The sequence below is a fragment of the Cuculus canorus genome, chromosome 20, assembly GCF_017976375.1.
Source record: "Cuculus canorus isolate bCucCan1 chromosome 20, bCucCan1.pri, whole genome shotgun sequence".
Taxonomy (NCBI): domain Eukaryota; kingdom Metazoa; phylum Chordata; class Aves; order Cuculiformes; family Cuculidae; genus Cuculus; species Cuculus canorus.
The window spans coordinates 8,316,350-8,331,700 of NC_071420.1; the positions used below are offsets into that span (position 1 = coordinate 8,316,350).

The window sequence follows — 15,351 nt, forward strand, 5'->3', positions numbered from 1 at the left end:
GCCACTGCGCTCTGCAGTCCTTGGTGTGTGTGGCGCATCTGGCCTGGCTGTTAGATGAGGGGATGCAGGAGCTGGGAGTGCTGTGTCTTTTTCTCGTTGTCAAGTAATTGCTGCTTTTCTCCTTCCATGCCTGCAGCTGCAACGTGTTTTTCATCTAGGAGAGGAAGAGGTTCTTTGCCCTCTCCATGTCTTGGGACACTCTGATCTCTCAGCTTTGCAGGAGAAGACAAGGTTTTGGCACTCGCACCTTTTCTTCAAGAATCTGCATTGTTTGCTCTGGGAGCCTTGATTTAATTTCAAGTGAATTACACCACTTTGTGTTCATTATCGTGACTGTGTACTGAGACCAAATTTCAGACCTAATTCCTGGTATCTGATAGGTGCTTAGCACACCCGATTAGAGCACTACGGGGGGATACATTGCCTTGTGTAAGGCCTGAACCGCCTGTGGTCGTGGGTGCAGACCCAAAGCCAAGTCCCTGCAGCGGTGCTATTCTGGCCGTCCATCCAGGTGGGATTCACTGCCTGGCAAACACTTTAGGCTCTTAAAGCAGAGCTTGATTTGAATCTCTGCCTGGTTTTGTTGCCTAAACCAAACCTCTGTCTCATGGGGTTGATTATTCATCTTCACAGTCACAGTGAGGATGGAAGCTGGGTAGCTAGGACTCTTCTAACGATGGACTTTAAGCCTTGCAGTCTTGTTTCCCCATAATGTCTGGTTTGCTGCCATCAGCACTTCAACAACTGTGAATGTGATTACCAAGAGATGCAACTGGCATCTGCCAGGCTGTGTCTCCAGGCTGCGCCTTTCTTCTCTTGCTTGTGCTGGTTCTGTTGTCGTTTTGAAGCTGAAGGGCTCCATATTATCCCTGCTGAAGAAACATTATATAAATGTTTAAAAGTTCTTGTGCTTTCTAAAGATAGAACAGCCTATCGTGGCTGCCACACTTGTCCCCAGAGACAGGAAACAGCAAATGTCCTCTCCGCTGCTGGGATGTTCACCGTGCTGTGTTCTCCAGCTCACACTGCCCTTGGCTTGAGGTTTGTTTATCAGGATTTAAGAGTCAGAAGCGAAGAGCAGGTCTGTGTCTGGAAGGAACTCGGCGTGGTTTGTAGCTAGGAAGGATGCAATCCAACATGGGGGGATTGAGCCAGGATGCAGAGGGCAGGAAGCTTTTGGGCAAAAGTGGGGTGGGATTTTTGTGTACTCCTTTCCTTGCATGGAGTGGGCTGCTAAGGAAGGAGACGGCAGTCTTGGTGGACTTCAGCTTTGGAGGCAAACCACGAGGCTCTGTGTTCCCCCTTCAGTAAGAAATGTCCATTCTGTTGCAGACTGTTGGAAATTCTGGGTCTGCTAACGGGATTCACCAGCAGGATAAGTCCCACAAGCAAGAGGTGAGTTATAAACAGAATATTGTTTAAACCAGCGACTGTTTGACGTGATTTCTTGCCTCTTGGTCAAGCTTTGCTGGCTGAACTGTCTCCGTCCGTATCATTCCCGCAGCAAAAGTGAGGGGCTTTGCACAATTCCAGTTCCCCAGCATGGTGGCTGCCTCACCTTACCGTTAAAACCACTTGAAACCAAAGCATTCTATGATTCTATTAATGGTTTTAAACTATGGGAAGGTAGATTTAGACTGGATATAAAGACTTTTTTTACCATTAGAGTAGTGAAACACTGGCCAACAAGTGCTTGTTCTGGGAGAAGCAGTGGGGAAGGGGTTTCCCCTCAGCCTCCCAGGTCAGTGCTTGTCTGACTTCTGCCAGCACCAGCTGGCACCTGCTCAGCCTCAGGTCTCTGCCGTCCCCTTTACATGGGTGCCATTCACAGACGCGCTGTCCTGCTCTCCCGTGGTTTTCGTGATATAAGGGCAAGATCTGTAGCCTCAGACTTGATTTCCTTCCAGGCAGGATGGCCAGCCTGAGGGAAAGGCTCCGTGACTTAGCGGCAGAACAGTGGGTCAGGACGTGGCAGGCCTGGTAGCATCCCACTCCATGCCTCAGTTTCCCCTTCTGTACGAAAACTGCTGTGCTTGCCCTCATTTTGCCTAACAAGCTTTCTTTTTCTTCAGGAGAATCTCTGATAGAGAAGAGGTGAAGAGGATCATTTCACACCAGTATCAGCTCCTGTGCACAGTCAGGAAAAACAATACCCCATCTGGCTTTAGCACCTCCAAAAGACTACACAGTATTTTCACTTTAAAGCAGGACAATATTTATAATATACTAACTGATGTAATCAGGACAATCCTGGAGCCCAGTTTTCCAAGACGGCCATTGTTCCGGGAGGGAGCAGAAAGATCTCTCTGGGCTTGGTTTTCTTACCTGTATTGGTTTTAACTGTGGAATTTGGATTGCTTGGGCTGCCCTTGTCCCACCAGCTGATGTAATCTGGATAACACCTGCCCGGAATGGTGGCTGAAGTGGCAACGAGTCCCGGTGACCCCACAGGAGCTGCAAAGGGTTTTGCTTGTGGTGTTCAACTCCAAAGCATGTGCCCAGAGGCTGCACGCTTCCCATGTGGTCTGTCCCTTCCCTTTCACCCAGCCTGGTGTCTCCAAGACCCGCTAAAGCAAGTGAAACCTGCCTGGTTGACTGTTGCTGCTGGCACGCGTAGGCTGAGGAAGACAAGGTGTGGAGAAGCGTTTCTCTCCTTGCCTTGTGGAAGACATCACTGTTCTAGAGCACGGAGGCTGTGCTTAGTACTTGTATCATAGCATGTCATGGGGAATAATCTGATTTTAGAGGGATATTTATTTCGTTTCTCATCCATTGCTGTTTGGAGAAGGAGCTGTGGTGGCTCCAAGTTTGGGGCAGGCACACCTCGCTCAGGTTGTCCTTTCTTCCTGCAGAGAGATCGCTGAGCAGAACCTCCCATGCCCTGGGCCACAGCAGGCTGCCCACCCTGGTCCCTGGAATGGGGATGTGTTTTATTGGGTCTTTTTTGAGCAAAAGACTTCACAGATGCCTGGATCTCAACATTGCTGGCCTGAAGGGCTCCACGCTGGCTGCAGTCGGTGGGGACAGATGCCTTGAGGAGATTATTCCTTCCTTCCCTGTTTAACTTAACAGCTGATTGGGGATTGCCTGGCCATCCTGCAGAGCTGTCTTTGGAAAGGAGGAGGCTAAGGTGCTGCTGTGAGCGTTCACACGGTAGTGGTTGTCTGTATTTGGTGGGTACAGCAGTTCTCTCTGCATGACCCGAGTACAAGCATTTGGATCAGGAAGAATCCAAGACTGGAGCCAACACAGCTCTTGTGTCCATACACAGCAATGCAGGCCCAAGCAAGGGTCTTGTTCCTTCTTCTGAAGGTCTTCCTCTTGTCTCTAACTTTGCACCACAGCTCCCAAGGGATATTAGTGTGGAGGAAGGGGATAATGTGCTCTTAAAGGTGAGAGAGAGTCCAGTTCAGACTCGCTGCTCGGTACCACAGAGAAGAGTCACAGCAATATTTTACCACATTTGCCCTGGTGCCCAACTCCTCCAGTCTTTGGAAGCTCTTGTGTTATGATGGGGCATCTGTGAAAGACAAGAAAGAAGAGACCATTGAGAGAGGAGATCTGAGCCAGGCTGCAGGCAGGTGAACATCATAGCATGTCAGCTTCATTGCTTTCAGCCCTGAATTCCTACAAAGTTGTGTTACTTTTTCTTAGTGGGTTACCAGGCTCTTCCTTGAATAATGGGCAGCCAGAAGCAACCTGGGAAGGGCTTGGCCTTCCTGGCTGCAACTCTGCTGAGCCGAAGCTACAGTGCAGTGCTGGATCTTGTCACTTGCTGCAGGGTTGGTGACCTCTCCCTCTGTTGAAATGGAAGATGAGAGAAGAAAGTGGCTTCAGAGGTGTAAAGCAGGTCAGAAAACACAGCTTAATTCTGGCTCATGGCATGAGGAAGCCGAGCTTGAGATCTAGTTGGCTGGAAATAATTCAAGTGGATCCCATCCTGCCTTGTAGAAGTGTTTAATCAGCTCTTGCTAATGACCAGGAAGATTACTACATCTCTGACTAGCTCTGGGACTTCCCAAGGGATCGTAGGGGTCATCTCCAAAATCTTTCTGGTTGGTGGATTTATCTCCGGAGTGCTTTAGGAGATCCCAGAGGGAGTGTTCGTTGTTGCAGCCTGTGACGGTGAACACCGCACTGGGAGCTGCTGCTTTTAAGAATTTAGGGCTGACATTTCCCAAAGCGCTCCTGTTGGCTGGGTGGTCTCTGAAGTCACCTCTGCGGCTCCTGCTGGCTTGAGTGGAGCTAACACCGAGTGCTTCCTGCAGCGCTGCCTGTCTCCGAGCCCAGAGCTTTCGAGCCTCCTGCAGGTGGGAGAGAGAGCCCTTTCTGGTTTCTAACTTATTTTCCCTGATAGGTCTTCTAGTGACTTGTGACCAGCTGCCTTCATCTACAGAGGAAGGATACCTGTGTTCCCACCAAAGGCTGACCCTTTGGCTGCACAGGGTGGAATCCCCCAGGAGAGATTGTGGGGACCATGTATTTGGCTCTCTTTAAGAGATCCAAAGTTGTCAGGGTGACAGTGGTTCAGGCTGGAGGAGTCTCTGGTTCCCGTCTCCTCCCTGGGACCATCCCCTGCGGGTGACTCAGACCTGTGACTCTTTCTGGTTGACTCAGATGAGAACACAGATGGAGAGAGCAGGTTTAAATTCAGTGGTGGTCTTCTCTGGCTGTAAATAGTTGTGCTGGTCCCTAAGGATCAGCTAGGACCTGATGGCACTTCTTGGCTTTCTGTGGATGCTTTGCATAGTAGAAGGGTGAAGCCAGGTCCCCTGTGTCCCCACCACCCTTGGGATGCAGGTGTGTGGGAGCTGCTCCTCAGACAGGACCGTGCAGTGTCGACAGGACATGCTATCAGATGCATCCTATGTGTTTCAGCTTACTCCTGTAGGAAGTCTCCTGGAAGAGTTTGCCCACCAGCCATGTCTTCTCTCTCCAAACTGGCACAGGCTTCCTGAGGGCACCCGCCTCTGGCTGCCCCTCTGAGGTTGTAGGGACCAACCTAGGGACAAACTTGGAAAGGACAAGGAGGAGATTCCCCAGTCCCTCTATTTATTTTTAAGTTTAATTGCTATTTTTGCCTATGTGGTGGTGTATAAAGTACTTGATGATATTTGGTCCTACTGGCTTAGGTTTCGGGGGGAGGTTCTCAAGGGCAGTGATGCACCCATCTCCTGTTGTTGGTCAGGGACTGGTTCCTATTTGTGCCTTCGCTCCCTTTCAGCCTCGCTCTTCCCTTGATCCCCCCCGAGCTGCTACGAGGGGCTGCCTTCTCCCTGGCCCCTCTCTGGCTCGTGTGTGTCGTGCTGGTTTTGCAGCTGGAGCATCGATGCCACAGCACCAGTGCAGGGTGGGGAGCAGGAGGCAGCCGTGCACGTGCTCAGCACCCGGCTGAAGCCCTCAGCACCCCAGGAAGGACCGGTACCCGAGTTGTGAGACCGTCCCCTCCCAGCCAGCCGCGTTACCCCAACAGTTAGTGATGCTTCGCTGCTGAAGCCCAAGACGTTACCCAACAAAGAAGCTTTGAAGTGGAGACTGCTTCGTGTTTAGTGAATTCTTCTCTAAGACCAAAGGGAAAAGGGTCAGTCTGGGTTGGTGATTTCAGCTTTATCCCTCCTAGAGCATCCAGAGAGCTGAAGCAAGGGCAGCACCGCGCTGGGGCTGTGCTGAACAACCACGTCCCCAGCCAAGGCTTTCCAGCTCTTGCCCAGCCACCAGCGGCTCCTCCGCCTCACAGTAGAGATGCATGAGGGTTTCATTGAAACACAACAATACAAATGACACTGTAAAATCCTTAACAAAAAATTCAGTACTCATTTTTCGGCAGCTTTAGCAGCTCAACACTATCTTGTAGGGAATTATTAACACACTAAGATCCTATAGGCCTCATGTAAGTCACCAGAATAAAGCCGATACTAGATGTATAAATGGATGATAACCTTTTACCCGTATGGTATGTATTACAATTTTGTAGCTTAGTCATTTTTTGGCTATCAGATTTTGTTAGTATGATATAAAAAAAGACAAAAAAAAAAAAAAAGGTTTGACTGCTAATGTCTATTTTGTTATTTGATTCATTTTATTCCTTCCCTCTGTTCAAAACCTGTACAAATCTCAGTCTGTGTAACTACGACAGAAGTGTATTCCTGTACCATCCACCCCTGTCCTGGCTTGCTGGTGTGGTGAGCTCGTTACTAAACAATAAAATCTGTGGCTGAAGTTGGGCCCCTGGGGGTGCGTGAAGGGTGTTGGGCAGTGCTTGAGCCGTGCTGAGATGGAAAAATGACTCTGGGCGAGGTGGGGGCTTTCCCTTTGCAGCTCCAGAAGTGGGAATTTGGCAGGTCCGAGCCGAAGCCTGGACCTGGAGCTGTCAGCGTTTGGGCTGTGCCGAGAGCAGGGGTTGCAAACAGCTGAGAAGAGCCACCCCGGGGTGCGATGAGCGGGCAGCTGGCAGCGGTGTTTGCTCTTCTGCAGCCTCCGCTGGCGGTGGAGACAATCATCACCTCCTTCCAGGGCTGCTCTCTCTGCCCGCTGCTGTCAGGTACCTCCTGAGCCACGGGGTGATGGTGCTGTTGGTTCATCCATGAGTATTTTCCCTCTGTTACTCTCCCCCTTCTCTCTCCACACATCCCCAACACCCAAGGAGGAGAGGATTGTGCTGAACACACCTCCGCTCACGAGCCTGGCACCTGCTCGCTTGAGCAGGGCCATCTGGACTTTGCAGGGGCAAAGTGATTGGGTCATCTCCATCCCTTCCAGCTCCTTCCTGGCAGACCTTCAGGGCACAGGGGATCAGATCACTGTGGATTGTCCCAGAGCGGAGCTGCTGGGTCAGTGCCCATCTCCAGCCCCACGTGCAGGTCTGGGTAAGTACAAGGGCTCAGCCCTGGCGTTCCTGCAGGGCACAGCATCCAGACCACGGCTCGAGCCCCAGCGCCACGCAGGTACACGGCTGAGCACAGTGATGCCATGCAGGTGAAAGAAAAGGTTGTCAATGGCACTCTCAAAGTCGAGCAGGATCTCCTGCTTCCTCGGCATCTGGGACCTGTTGGGCAGGAGTTTAGAATTTACTCCAGGCTTTGGTGCTTTTTTGTTTTCATGGGACAGCCAAGACCTCTCTGCTTTCCTTGTTTCACTGCCAAGCCAACCACATTCACATCCACACGAGTGCAGAGACACCCCAAGCCTCTTCCCAAAGCTCCCTGGGTTGCTCCCCACCCCTTCCACCCTGCGAGTGGAGAACAGAGATGCTTCCTGCATCCCAACTCTGTGCTGCTGCCCCTTCCACACCAGGCAAGGAGCGAAAATTGCTGCTTTCTAGAGCGAATGTCCATGGCATCGGCTGCTGCTTTGGGCTTCACTGTCCTCCAGTGGCTGGAAGGAGAATAATTACCTTGAACATTGCTTAGGAAGACTCTGGGAGCAGGAAGTTCCATCCACGCTCAGCGCTGGGCAGGGGGCTGCTGCCATCCTTATTTTCCTTGCCCTTTGCTTTACAAGGCTGTGTCTCCCTCGCGCCACGGCTTTCGCTGCTGCAGCTGGGCACTGCCGAGGGTCGGAGCCCAGCCCAGCCCAGCAGCTCCAGCTCTGGAAGCCAAGTGGTGGCTCCCATATGTGACTATCAAAGCTCAGCCCCGGCCCTGTGCTGCTCCAGGGTTTGTGACCCTCCTGCTCCATCGCTCCCCGCTTCACCACCAGCAAGAAAGGGACACTCCAGCGGTGGCTGTTGAGCTGTCCTCATGCTGGCTGCCAGGTGACCAAGCAAGTCCACTTTTCCAACTGATGCTTTTGAAGGGAGATGAACCCACAAAGGACATTTTTGGGGGCACGGGAGGCTCTCCCAGCACAGCTGGCAGGAACCAGTAAGTTTTCCATCAAGCCCTGCCCCTCGTAAGCACCAAGTCCCTCTTGGGGCAGGTGCCTCCAGCTCCATCTTTTATGGAATTCTGCTGTATGATTCATTAACGCGCATATTTACAACCAAGTGCCCCAGCCCTGCTATCTCCTAGAGATAACACTGTAGCTCCTGCCTTTGTTTGCAGACATCACATTTCAGTGCTGTTAATCGTACGGTGAGGATTAATAAAACATGAAGTTTAAAGATGCCTAAATCGCAGCGGGGGAGCTGGTAATCTCTGCCAACAATAATATTTGCACTTTATTGTCATCCTTGCATTCAGCCAAGGAGCGGAGCCTGGGCCGGCGAGCGGCTCTGCTGGGTGCACATGGACAGGGTGAGGATGGCTCGGGACTCCAACAGGCTCCGTGGACATTGTGGGAGGGTCGGAAGAGGCAATGCTTGGGATGTCCTTCCTTGCCTGTGTTAGGTACCTCATCTCCCGGGATGCCGTGCTTGTGCCTGGAGCTGGACAGGTGCTTCAGGAATGGGTTTAATCCAGGGCAGAGGTAGGGATGAGATAGGAAGTAGCCTCTCTGTGAGGACACACGCGGAGGCGACATCTCTGTGTGGATGTGGCCATCCTGCCCTAACTGCACATCCTGCAGCCACCCACAATCCATGCTCCCCTAGAAGCTCACAGCGCATCCCTTTGGGATGTTGCCTTTGGAGGGTTAGAGGTACCAGGTCTCTGCTTGGTGCTGGGAGGCCCGTGGACCACCCAAAACATCTGTTTTTGCAGGAGATGCCCATCTCGCTTCCCAGCTGCAGCTCCTGTGCTGCCATCAGGGCTGGGAAAGTGCTGCTTCCCTGGCAAGGCTGTTTCCTCCGCATCTCTTTGCTGTCTAACAAGCATCCTTGTCAAAATAGCTAATTTCCTTCCAGAACAAAAAGTCACCTGAATACATTTGGAAGCTGTATTGCACTATCAGGGTAATCAGAATTTAATTTGATGCAGTCAAGGCTCTAAAAAGATGTTATCAAGGGGAACATCAAAGCTGGATTCCTGTGTTTGGAAATGCAACTGGAATGCCTAGTCCAGATTTCTCATTTTATCGGAGACTTTCAAAATATCAGTCTAAATAACAAAAAATGAATATTAAAAGTATTTGCAAATTAATGTCTTTTGTAGCTGAACAAAGGCCACTGTCTAACCTACTTCTTTTGAATGTCTGGGACAGTCTCTTATTAAATCCTAATTATACAATTTTGTTGCGTCTAATCATTTCTGCACTTGCAGGAATTAAAGCTGAAGCTCATTTCCCTGTTTGCTGCACCGCGCTGCTCTTCAGGGTCCCGATCCTGCCAAGCGAGGCTGATCCCACTCGAGATGGGGAGACCTCGTGGGTACAGAGACGGGGGGAAGGTGGGATGGGAACCTGGACTTGTTCTTCCTCCCCTGTGTCTGTGCTGTATCCCTGGGGCTTTGCATCATTCCCAGCTTTGGAGATAGCTGAGGAAAAGCTCCAGCTCTTCCTAGCGATTGTAATTCTGGGATGATTTCTGGTTTTAAGGTACAATTGCAGAAGGCAGAAAGGCATTTCTGGGCTTTTGGGGTGCTAAGAGGGTTGAAAAAGTGACCAAAATGCACCCTGGAGATGGAGTGCTCTATTTTAGATTTAGACTGGACATTATGAAGAAATTCTTCACGATGAGACTGGGGAGGCCCTGGCCCAGGTTGCCCAGAGCAGTGGTGGCTGCCCCATCCCTGGAGGTGTTCCAGGCCAGGTTGGATGGGGCTTGGAGCCCTTGATCCAGTGGGAGGTGTCCCTGTTCATGTCAGGGAGTGGAAATGGATGGACTTTGACATCCCTTCTGACCCAAACCCTTCTATGATTCATTCTATGATTCTATATCTTGCAAAAGAATTAATGACGCTTTGGCTGCCTCGGTGCGCAGCTTGGAGCCCCTGATCCAGTGGGAGGTGTCCCTGCCCGTGACACTTGGTGGAAATGTGTGGACTTTGATGTCATTTCCAACCCAAACTTTTCTGATTTTGGAGAGGTTTTGTTCTACCTGAGGACCCCAGTGGTGTATAGCAGTGCTGATGGTGAGACAGGACCTGTCCTGTCTTGACCGTACTGACTTCAAGCACCACGATTTCTGTGCCCGGGTGGTGGCTGATGGCACGGCAGCCCCTGCCCAGAACTGCAGCTATCCTTCCCCTCTCTGCCCTCAGCTCCCATTTCTGCATCCCAAATGCCTGATCCCAAATGCCATCATCCCCCCACGCAGGGGACACAGGGGACAGACCTGTCCCCAGCTTTAGCCCTCGGAAATTTGGCGGTGGAGCTTTAGGGGAAAGGAGGTTCAGTCAACTTCGTTAGGGAAATAACATGGATCTTGTGTTCAAACCTTTGAAGTGTTAATTAAAAAGAATTATGCAAAGGAGCGAGGATTTGAAACATTCATTTGAATCTCAATAAGGCATCTGTATTAAAAATAGCAGCGGGATCGACTGTAGATATAGCAGTTTGGGAGTGAAATGGTCCCGGTGTCCCCGGTGCTGTTGGGCAGCGAGGTTCTGCCGCTCCCTGCCCCAAACGGGCGCTGCGGAGCGTGGCACAGCGACAGCCTGGGAAAACGCTTCTTGTCTAATATTTAAAGATCTTAAAAGCCTCTTGTTTAAAAAAAGACCCAGTGGGGACTGGAGTGGGCTGGTATGATGCTTTGCTGTAGAGCATGGGGAGGGAGAGGCGGGTGCAAGGGCTGGGAAAATGGATGCAGGGCTGGGGTCACCCAAAACGGGGCACGAGGGCACCCCTTGCAGACCACAGCCCCCAAACCAGCCCCAGAGCATCTCCTTCCAGGCAAAACCAGAGGGATGCACCTCTCTGACAGGGCCCTTCATTAAAACCCCCAGCATGTCCCAGCCTGCGTTCATTCCAATAAAAAGCATCCAGGGTATTAATTACCAGATCGACGGATAACGTCGTTAAGTTTACTTTTGTGCTGTGTGGACCCAACGGGAATGTCAATGCCTGCTGCCCTTGGCATCGGCACTGCAAGGGCACGAGCGGGCGGGCACCGGGTGAGCTGTACTGGGCCAGTAGTGCCATGGAGGCACCGGCACCGAGCCCCCCTGCCTGCGGAGAACCGATGCTCTCAGTCCATTCCCAAGGTGGGAGTGAGCACAAGTTTTCCGGTGGGGATGGCTTTGCCAGGCAGTGAGTTTGGGGTCAACAGCAGCCCAGGTATGGGGTGGGGGGTGAGGAGCTTCACTGGGGCTGCAGCCCTTTGGAGGGAAGGTGCTGACAGGCAAAGCTCGAGCCTCACTGTGAAACTATGCGATGATTTCAAAGGCTGGGGCTGTAACCTCAGCTGTGAGCATGATTAAAAATGTATGAATATCGTCCTGACCTTGGGCAGGGCTCAGGGCTGGTGCTCCCCCAGCAGCCCCTCATGCCCTGCTGGTGGGAGGAGGAGTGATGCTCTAAGCCCAAATATGACACTGGGATAACCCCAACACCCACCTTCCCACTCTGGGGAGTCGGGGGGTTCCATGGATGGGGCCTTCCTGGTCCTGTTTGTATGCCTGAAGTTTGCAGAGGGGACTTGGGGCTATCAGACCCACCCAGAGGTGCTGCTGGCACCCACGGCAGCTCCCCCAGGTGTGCAAAGGATTCCCTGTCCCCTGCACTGATGAGCAAAAACCAACCCCGGTGACAATGTCAGCGTAGGAAAGACCTTTCCTCCTCCCAAGTGCCGTCGAGCTGGAGAGGATGGAGGGGTCATTAAATAGAAATCTCCTTGCTCTGCTCCCCAGGACACTGTCTGGAGGCTCTGGTTCAGGAGCTCCTTGCCAGGCTCTCATCAGCATGGAAATAATTCAAGGGATGTGCATAAGGCAGCTGGAAAAGCACTTTATCTGTTGCACCGGAGCAAACTCTGCGGCACCGTGTTCAAAGGACGGCACAACCGCCGGCAGCTGGCACCCCGGATAGGTATGTGAAATGCAGATAGGCAGAGTAAATATTCGCTATAAGCCATGGCCATGTCCCAGCAGGCAGGGAAGGGAGAGAAGGGTTTATTTTTGATCTTTCTACAAATATGTTTGGGAGCAATAGATTTCAGCTCGGGTTCTGCAGATTATTCGTGCCAGTTGTACTCAGTAGCAGATATCGATGATCCAAGGGCTGGAGCAACTTCCATCCGAGAACAGGCTGAGAGAGTTGAGGTTGTTCAGCCTGGAGAAGAGAAGGCTGTGGGGAGACCTTAGAGCAGCTTCCAGTGCTGAAAGGGGCTCCAGGGAAGCTGGGGAGGGGCTCTGGATCAGGGAGTGCAGAGACAGGATGAGGGGAATGGTTTTGAGCTGCAAGAGAGGAGATTGAGATGAGATCTTCGGAAGAAATGTTTTGCTGTGCGGGTGGGGAGGCCCTGGCCCAGGTTGCCCAGAGCAGTGGTGGCTGCCCCATCCCTGGAGGGGTTCCAGGCCAGGTTGGATGGGGCTTGGAGCCCCTGATCCAGTGGGAGTTGTCCCTGTTCATGGCAGGGAGTGGAAATGGACGGACTTTGACATCCCTTCTGACCCAAACCCTTCTATGATTCATTCTATGATTCTATATCTTGCAAAAGAATTAATGCCGCTTTGGCTGCCTCGGTGCGCAGCTCTCGCTGTCGTAGCTGGGTTCGGTGCAGGATGGACTCGCTGCAATCACAGCCCAGAAACCAGTGGTTCATTTGCTGCATGCAGAGCCTTGTTCCTCCAAGTGCAAGAACTGGATGGAAAAGCTCTTTTTCCCCCTGAACCTTCAAAGCTTCTCCCCCAGAGCTGCAGACCCCGGTGCTTTCTCCTCTAGGCTTTTCCTTGCACGGATTTTGCCTCCCCCAGCTCCCCGCATCTGCCCTGCTCTCCCGAGATGTGCCCGAGGAGTTGGGGGGAGGAGGTCCAGAAATGTCCAACTCTTTGATCTATAATTTAAAAAACGTTTTGTTTTGCCTTGATTGTTTTAACCAGCGATTTGCTATAGCAAAAGAACACAATACCCCTGTAGGAAAGAAGAAATAAACTCATTCTCTCAATTAAATTTCTCCTGACCTTACTAAAACTTTTTCCCCGTTCCCTCTTCTAAAGAAGCAGCTTTTCTTTTCTTTTTTTTTAATTTTTGTGATCTCCAATTCCACCGAGAGACAGAAGAAATCAGCATATCAGAGAAAACAACGATTCTTGTGATGCCCAGCAGTCACTAATTAACAAATTAAAAAAAAAAAAAAGAAGAAAAAAAGAGGAATCTTGCTGCAGATAGGATTGTTTTCCGGCGATGTTGCCTTTTCTTTTGTTGGCGCTGTGACAAGGAACATCTTTATTGCTGCAGATAGAACAGATTAAACCATCCCTCTCATGCCGCTCGCCTAGCTGGATGGGTTTGTGCAGCTCATTGTTGTGGCCCCCCAAATACAGCATCTCAGCCCCACTTTTATCCTGCAGTGGTGGGTTCCTTCGGAGATGTGCGTAGAGGTGAAAATGGCAAGGAAGTGTTTAAGGCGTTGGATCTGTCCTTTTAATAAGGGTGGGCGTCCCTAGAGGATGGGGGCTCAGGGCAGCCGAGTTCCCCCGTGTGGACTCAGTTCCAGGAGAAAATCTGGAGAACACAGAATCATAGAATGGTTTGGGTTGGAAGGGATCTTAAAACCCATCCAGTTCTGACCCCTGCCACGGGCAGGGACACCTCCTGCTGGATCAGGTTGCTCCAAGCTCCATCTAACCTGACCTTGAACATCTCCAGGGATGGGGCAGCCACAGCATCTTTGGGCAACCTGGGCCTCCCCACCCTCACGGTAAAGAATTTCTTCCTAATGTCTGAGCTGGTGTCCTTCAGAGAGCTCCAAGAAGTGTCACAGTGCGGAGTATTTGCCGTGGTGCTGAGTCAAATGCGTGCAGGGAGCTGCTTCATTCCCCAAATATCCAAACCATGGTGTTTCCCCAACCAACACATTGATGTCCCTTTGGGGTTGCCAACACTCCCGGTGTCCCATAGAGCTGTGAGCACAGGGTTTACTGCAGGGAAGGCAGGTTTGGGCACCAACGAGAACTCCGAGCCTGGAGTCCTCCCAGGGCACCAAGCAGGGGGACACGCTCAGCAGAAGATGCTGCATCAAAATACACTTTTTTTCTCTCCTCTTTTGAAATCGCACAGGTTTCCCCGGGCAGGGACCAGCGGTTTGGGCTGGCATCGTTCCACGGTGGTGATGGAGAGAGCGGGACAGCAGAACCCTGCCCACCCTTTGCAGGCAGCTCCCCCTCCTTCTCCTCCTGCGCTCGGATGACCTAATTAAATTAATTTTTGGCGGATTTTTTGGGAGGGTCTGGCTTAGAGATAATTAGCCAAAAGATGCCCTGATTTCTTTCTTCAGAGCAAGAACTTCCATTTAATTATGCAGCACGTTTTCCATCACCACGCGTGCTCCCAGGGACGACTTGGGGACCAGCCCCAGCCCCGAGGAACCTCATCCCATCAAACCCTTCATCCCTGTTGGGGTTTGCTGGGATCCCACCCAACCCCTTTCCTATCAGTGCAATGAATTTGCCAGGCCTGATGCCACGGGGAGGGAGGCGCGGGGTGCCTGCACGGGGCTCGGCAGAGCTGAGAAGCCCCTTCCCCACCCCTCCAGAAACTGGGAAAAAGTGTTTTCTCTTAAAATATTTTCTTCTCCTTGTGGCCCCGGAGCAGTAATAAATCATCACTTATTTAAACCCAAATCCAGCTAATGGAGCAGCTGCATAATGTGGGCTTCAAAGGGAAAAAACCGTCAGCAGTTTCCAAACTTTCGAGGCTAAAATGCTGTCAAGTTATTTTTAATAGTTTTTCATTTGTTTTAATTTGCCAGGCCTTAATGTGCAGTGAAAATTTCGGCATCACAGGACATCTTCTCGGCCGGCAAACACAGCCATGGCCTCTGGGTCACCCGGCAGGGGTGGCCGGGGGTGGTGGCACCGCTGAGCCCTGCTCTGCTGAATGAGGGGCATGCAACTGCCTGGGCCGGGCTGGGCCGGGCCAAGCTGGGCCGTGCTGGGCCAACCCAGCTGTGTCTTGTGAGAACCTCATGAGGTTCAACAAGGCCAAGGGCAAGGTCCTACAGCCAGGTCAGGGCAATCCCTGTTTTCAGTACATGATGGGGGATGATGTGATTGAGAGCAGCCCTGCAGAGAAGGACTTTGGGTGCTGAATGATGAGAAGCGCAACATGAGCCGCAATCTGCGCTCACAGCCCAGAAACCAACCGTGTCCTGGGCTGCATCCACAGCAGCGTGGCCAGCAGGGAGGGAGGGGGTTCTGCCCCTCTATTCCTCTCTTGTGAGACCTCATCTGGAGGATTGTGTCCAGTTCTGGAATCCTCAATGTAAGAAGGAGATGGAGCTGTTGGAACAGGTCCAGAGGAGGCTACAAAGACAATCCGAAAGCTGGAGCACCTCCCATATGAGCACAGGCTGAGAGAGTTGGGATTGTTCAGCCT

At 51.7% G+C, this 15,351-nt stretch overlaps 1 protein-coding gene across 5 annotated transcripts in view; it reads left to right on the top strand.

Moving 5' to 3' along the window:
* Positions 1-6,233, top strand: part of CLIP2 (CAP-Gly domain containing linker protein 2) — an 81,188-nt gene extending 74,955 nt beyond the window's left edge. For all 5 annotated transcript variants that reach the window (XM_054085026.1, XM_054085025.1, XM_054085029.1 and 2 more), the window contains 2 exons: positions 1,333-1,395; positions 2,073-6,233. In XM_054085026.1, the coding sequence (XP_053941001.1) occupies positions 1,333-1,395; positions 2,073-2,084 (75 nt within the window). In that variant the 3' untranslated portion in view covers positions 2,085-6,233. The remainder of the gene's footprint in view (positions 1-1,332; positions 1,396-2,072) is intronic.
* The last annotated feature ends 9,118 nt before the right edge of the window (positions 6,234-15,351 follow it).